Source organism: Sesamum indicum, linkage group LG8 (assembly GCF_000512975.1).
Source record: "Sesamum indicum cultivar Zhongzhi No. 13 linkage group LG8, S_indicum_v1.0, whole genome shotgun sequence".
In the NCBI taxonomy this organism is placed as follows: Eukaryota; Viridiplantae; Streptophyta; class Magnoliopsida; order Lamiales; family Pedaliaceae; genus Sesamum; species Sesamum indicum.
Window position 1 is genome coordinate 16828351 of NC_026152.1, and position 6771 is coordinate 16835121.

The window sequence follows — 6771 nt, forward strand, 5'->3', positions numbered from 1 at the left end:
CCACCACCCCTGTGGCCCCCCCCCCCCCCCCCCCCTCTCCTACCTCACCATCTACACATCTTTCTATTAATTCATCCCCTCCTCTCTCTCTCTCTCTCTCTCCATTTTCTTCTTCCCCTACACCACGCTCTTAGAGAGAGAGAGAGAGAGTCAAGAAAGAGAGAGAGAGGAAGCCCTTTTACTTCAATTTCTTGGGTTGAGTATACATACATCTATTAGTAGCTAGTAAGTAAGCCAATTCTTGAATCTTAATGATCTCCCTCTTATCCCTCTTACCCCACCACCACCCCCCCAAAGAAGAAGAAACAACTTGCACTTCCAATTGTTGTCATATAGTGGTATAATAAGCCCATGTATGTATGTATAGATTGAACATCAAGAGCTAGAGAGGGTTAATTATATTTGGAAAGAAAGAGCAAAAAAATTAATCATAGAGGGTTTGGCCATAGTTTTATGGCAATTGCAGTAACCATGAACAATCAAGAAGACGGAACCAGCAAGCATGACGACCACGAGAATGACATGGTGATGCCGGGCTTTCGCTTCCACCCTACAGAGGAGGAGCTCGTGGAGTTCTACCTCCGCCGTAAGGTGGAGGGCAAGCGTTTCAATGTCGAGCTCATCACTTTCTTAGACCTTTATCGCTACGACCCCTGGGAACTCCCTGGTACATATATTCGTATAAATCTATAGATACATGTGCTATATATATATCTCTTTTCGTCTTAATCTTGATAGCCCTTTTCATAGTTTCTTTTATACATAGATTACTCATGAGAGAAAATCAAGAATTCTACATATGTTTGATTGTTTTTGTACTTTATGTGGATGTCAGCGTTGGCGGCCATAGGGGAGAAGGAGTGGTACTTTTATGTACCAAGAGATAGGAAGTACAGGAACGGAGATAGGCCAAACCGCGTGACAACTTCCGGCTACTGGAAGGCCACCGGAGCTGATAGAATGATCAGAAGTGAGAATTTCAGGTCTATTGGCCTCAAGAAAACCCTTGTTTTCTACTCCGGCAAGGCCCCTAAAGGAATCCGAACCAGTTGGATCATGAATGAATACCGTCTCCCACAGCACGAGACCGAGAGACTGCAAAAGGTTTGTTTGAATTTTTATCGAGCTTTATTAATTTAAAAAAAAAAAATCTTTCCCAGAATTGAAATAAATTAAAATCTTTTACTACTCCTTTTGTTTGTTTGAATCATCTGACTGGATCGGAAAGACTAGGGTAAGACAGGTAGCTAGCCCTCCAGGGGGAGGAGATCAGAAGATGGAATTTAACAAGAATTGATGTAGTGCGTGATATGCAAGAACGACAGACTGACATGTGATTAATGTTCACTTCTGCTGTCTGAATGAGAATTTCTTAAATGTTCACCGTGAGAAACTAAATGCCTGCATGATGATCTTTAAATTCTGAGAAACATTAAATATGTATATATGTAATGAAAATCCATATATATCAATAAATAAGGATGAGGAATAGATGCATTCTTTTAATTAAATTCCTTTTAAAATTCAATTTAATCAAACTCATCCCACATTGTCTTTTTAATTCAGGCAGAAATTTCTCTTTGCCGTGTCTACAAGAGAGCTGGAGTGGAAGACCATCCATCTCTCCCCCGCTCGGTCCCAACCAAGGCCTCATCCTCGTCGTCCTCAAGAGGGCCGCAATCATCACGAAAGCAGCAGCACAGCCAGCAGACGACCAGCCAAGAAATGTCGTTCCAAGCTAACTACGGAGGATCACCGCCGCAAACCGATGGAAAAATAAGCGAAACGAGTCAAAGTAGCAGCACAGACATGGGCACATCTCTTGCCCTTTCACAGCAAAATTCAAGTTACTCCATCACTCCGGCTGCAGCATTAGTCCCCAACATGGCCAATTCTTCCACACTTCAAACTCCTACAGCAGAAGATGATCATGGTGTGATGTTACAGCAATCCAAACAAGCTAATTCTAGCTCTTCTTTATCCCCAAACTGCCCATCCATCTATGCCACCTCTTCCTCCCATGCGATTGATGACCTCCACAAGCTAGTGAACATACAAGCTGCTTCAATAAACCATGAAAATCATCAGTACAATACTCCAAATAATGGCCCCCTTAATCTTCTTTCCCACTTCTCCACGCAGCCGGAGCCGCTGCCGGCTGCGGCCCTCAATGTCGTCGGTCCGGGCTCCGTGCCGGCCATCTTCTCCGACAGATTGTGGGACTGGAATGCCATTTCCGAGGCAGGCAAAGATTACATGACCAACCTTTTCAAGTAACTCATATCATCATCTCATGTACTATGCAAATATATGATCTCTATGCGTAACTTAATTAATGTTATGATCTCATGATGCCTGATGCTAATTAATTAGTGGTATGTTGATTAAATGACTTCCCTTTTTCTTGATTCTTCTAAACTTTGTGATAAATTAATGACTTGTTCTTGAGTAACTGTGATTTGATTATAACTTGTTAGGGTTTCTGGGTTTTTGCTGGATTCTTGATTAAGTTAGTATAATTAGCCCTTGGAAGGAAATTTAGTTGCTGATCCTTAATCAACCATAGGGTTTCTATATATATATGGAAATGGGCACCATCTAGAAAGGTAAATAGATAGGTAAAGATAGATTTATTAAACGTAAAAATATAAAAGAAAATGTGAATCACAGCACATAGTTTTTCAGGATTTATGATATCATCCTGACAATACATAATCTATACTGTATAATTAAAATTTTTAAATAGATCGCTAGCTCATATGTCCTAGAATACTTAATTTGATTTCAATATCATCATTCCTGATCGATGATTCTTGGTTTTTGACTCATGACAACAAATGTACCTGCTAACTAGCTATGATATGTATGTAAAGTTTTAGCAGAGAAATGAAGCGCCTTCTCTCTCTCTCTCTCTCTCTCTCTCTCTCTCTCTATATATATATATATATATATATATAGAACTCTCTGTCTGTCTCTCTCTCCCACATGCAAATTGAGACCAGCTGTAAGAAGTGATGAGAGAATGATAATGTGATGATGATTGAACAGTTAGATAAAAATGATGAGTTGCAGATGACTGCTCAGAGACAAATTAAGGTACAATATTGCAAGTGTTTTTGGACCCCCCACTTTTCACAAGCCTAATTACCACCAAGACAAAATGTGTTGTCCGAATTTGTCCATTTTGGCTGCACCTCAATTTTGAAGTAACTCATCATGTTCATGTATATGTGGCATATCATGTCCTCCAGGTATAAGCTACTTCAAATACGTACCTACCATAACACATTATTGGGAATTCTTTCTTTCTGTGTGTCCGTAGTGACACATCAAAATGGACTTCTGCCTTTCCTATAATAGATTTTCTGTCTTCATCTCAACATGCATCCATCCCTCAGTTTCTGAGTTATTAAAGATGTTAGAATTCAATATATGTAGTAGCTGGTGTGTATGTACGTACTACTGGTCTTCATATATGCCTCAATTAATAACTCGAAAGAACTTGAATCTAGCTGATTGGGTGTTTCTTTTACTTCTTGAATTGAATGATTTAGGGTTTTGAGAAACCTATTCGTTGCATTGATCTTGATCAGAGTTTTGTTTGCGAAAATGTTTTAATTTGTCGGTTGAGTAAAAGAAAATGTAATCAAAGGAAATGGATTCGAATTTTACTAAACGTGTGAGTATTTATCTCACTTAATTTACGTATGTGAGTCTAATATTGTAATTAATTTTATTTCTTGTAATTAATATTATATTTATGTATTGCTCGAATATTGGAAAATTGGAATGTTCATCCTGTAGGGATGGCAATTTTGGTCCTGTGGAATTAAATTTTTTGTAATTTAGTCCTGTAACTTTAAAATTTTGATATTTTTTTGCTAAAAATAAAAATACATTTACCGGGCACATGATCTTGTTGAGAGTATCCGCCAGATTAGACCAAAATTATCAAAAATTTCATACCAATTTAAAAATAGAACAAGTAATAAAATAAAAAATAAATTGCAGCTCATAAACTCATCCAAAGTGGAATAAATAAACAAATAAATCCCTATTAAGCCCCAATTTACCTATAAGTAGAGCTACATTCTTCTCAATTCATTTCTCTCAATCTGTGGGCTATAAACTGATGATACCCTAAATTTCAAGTTTCTACACTAGCTGAGCTTGCATTTTCATATTTTCAATCGAGTCCCTGAAGTTACCATTTATGTTATTTTCTGCCCCACACTTTTGCTTTTGATACCAATATTTTATTTTAATTAAGTTGGATAAATATATTTATTTTCTAACCTATAGAATTGGATTATTTGGTCTTAAAAAAAACCCTTTAAACCATCTTGTGCGCTAGTTCAAAACACGAAAATCATCATAAAGAAATTCATAATCATAGCCATTGATATCTAGAATATCCAACGGCCACCAGGACGATACGTGGTTCTGTGCAAGACACTCTACAAATATCCAAGGAGGCTACTTGATAGGCATGCAATTAATACAAAGAGTTCTAGCTTCCCGATCACATGCAACTCCTATTATAACTCGTACTAACTTAAATAATTGGAGGGTTTGAATTGAAAACCACTCAACATGCGTAACAACTTATAGCAATTCTTACTGTTTGAGTAGGGGATCATCCGTGAACCCATCTACAGTTCAAATCAATCACATCACTGTGTTATATGGGCGCATCTCAGACACATTCTTATAAATATTGCATATATAACAAAATGAACAAATGGCGTTCTAAATTATAAGTTCGATATGTCTTAAAATTTTATTTTCTATTGTGTTTGTATCATTAAAATAAATATAATTGTAAAATAAATTCACTTAATGAATAGCTGAATCTCTTTAAATTTAGGAGATTATATGTATAACAATTGGATACTCATTAATCCACATATTGAGTGTCGCATACTATATTTAAGAAAACAAAATTAATTTAATTTTGCATTAATGAATAAAATATAAGTACATTAACAAGTGTTGCAGCTCCTAGTCAACTACACATGAACATTTGAAGTCCACCCAATCCATAAGCTATATAATACAAACCCCTGCAAGGTGTAAGAGTTGCAATGTATAAGTATTATTTGCTTGAGCTGTTCTTCAATTCTGTGTGTGAGTGCTTTTAGTGATGATCTGATGTTCTGAAATCTTCTGCAGTTCCTCTCCTATCAAATATGATAAATGGTAGTACTGCATTCTCACTACTTGGGCTGCTAGATATATGACTGTATTTATAATTTTGAAACTTATCAAATATGTATATATATATATATATATATTTGCCGACCTAATTAAGCTAGTTGTATATGTATCGAATTAAGAAATAATATTTATTTTTGGGATATTTACATTCTTCTCCCTTGAGATTTGGTATAGTTACATATAAACCAACTGTGATTTGAGAAATTATATTTAGCACTCCTGAAGTTTACTTCCGTCTAACATATAAGTCCTTCTATTAGTCAAAATTCATTAAATTTACTGATATTAAAAAAAAATTGTTAGACGAAAGTAAATCTCAAACGTGTTAGATGTAATTTCCCAAACTACAGAAAATTTTACATATAATTATATCAAATTTCTGGGGACGAGAGTGTAACTATCCCTTTTTTCTTTTAAATAGAAGTCGAATACATGTTTATTTAGCAGATATTAACTAACTTGCTCTAATTCTTCCATGTGACCTATTTCGAGATTTAGCCACGTGTCTCTTCTAGGCCGATGGTCTTGCCCACCTAGTCTTAGGTTCTGAGTTGTTGGGCCTCCATTCTTCCTTGAATTGGGCTTATTTCGCCCACCAAACCCCAATAAATGGACCATACTTTGCGCTTTACAATAATTGGCGATCACCATCATCCATACATCATAAGAACATCAATCAACAATGCATTATTGACCATCCATCGATTATAAGAACAGAAGAATAAATATTCATACGCCACATGAAATTTTAGAAAAAGGCATCATTGATTGATTTCTTTGGATGAAAAATGTCAATGAATAAACAACACCAATAAGCATAGTAGCAAGAGTAAGTACAACATAACATTTGAGAACCTAAATACAATTTGCTGAGAAATGCGAAGTAGTAACCTCCTTGTTTTTGGTAAGTTTACACTGTAAAGGTGCAGTCACCAATCATATAATGCCAAAATGGAAAGACACTCGACTTTTTCAAGAAAGTTGGAAAAACAAGTTAGAGAGAAAGGATTACCAAAAAACGGAGTGCGGTGGTCTCCCACCACCAGGGAGTTAATTTGAATACTTTCAGCTAAATAACCCATCAAAATGAGTAGGCTCCTCCCCAAAATTGAGAAAATTCGGACCAACAGATTTTCAAAACTAGATGTGCTGATTACCCTGAACACTAGCAACTTAATTTTCTTTTTATATCAAAAAACTACTTTTGCATAAAGAACTATACATGGGATGGGTGGGGGGTGATCCGTCTCCCAAACTTTTCAGTTTTCATGTAGAAACAGTGTTTTCTAATGTACCGGCACTTCTTTTGTCAGACACCATTCGTTCAGTCGTTCTTCCAGGACCTCGTGTGTTCTTGCTGGCAACACTTTTACTATCAGAATTCCTAAGCACGTTGCGCTGCATTATACGCACAGGAATTCCACCCAAATCAAAGTCTTCTTTCAGTGACTTCGTTAGGAACCTGAGTTCTGTATCTGATAGCTGGACCTTCCCAGTAATGAATGCAACAAAAGTAGGTGGTCGGGCCTTCACCTGAGTGAAATATTTTATCTT

At 36.5% G+C, this 6771-nt stretch overlaps 2 protein-coding genes across 2 annotated transcripts in view; one reads left to right on the plus strand and one right to left on the minus strand.

Moving 5' to 3' along the window:
- Positions 94-2452, plus strand: LOC105169036 (NAC domain-containing protein 35). Its single transcript, XM_011089296.2, has 3 exons — positions 94-667; positions 836-1104; positions 1567-2452. Exons 1-3 carry the CDS (start codon positions 454-456, stop codon positions 2275-2277), a joined length of 1194 nt encoding a protein of 397 aa, XP_011087598.1. The 5' UTR covers positions 94-453; the 3' UTR covers positions 2278-2452.
- LOC105169037 (GTPase Der) overlaps positions 5986-6771 on the minus strand; it is a 6624-nt gene continuing 5838 nt past the window's right edge. Inside the window, exon 10 of the mRNA XM_011089297.2 lies at positions 5986-6768. Coding sequence (XP_011087599.1) covers positions 6484-6768 — 285 coding nt within the window. The 3' untranslated portion in view covers positions 5986-6483. The remainder of the gene's footprint in view (positions 6769-6771) is intronic.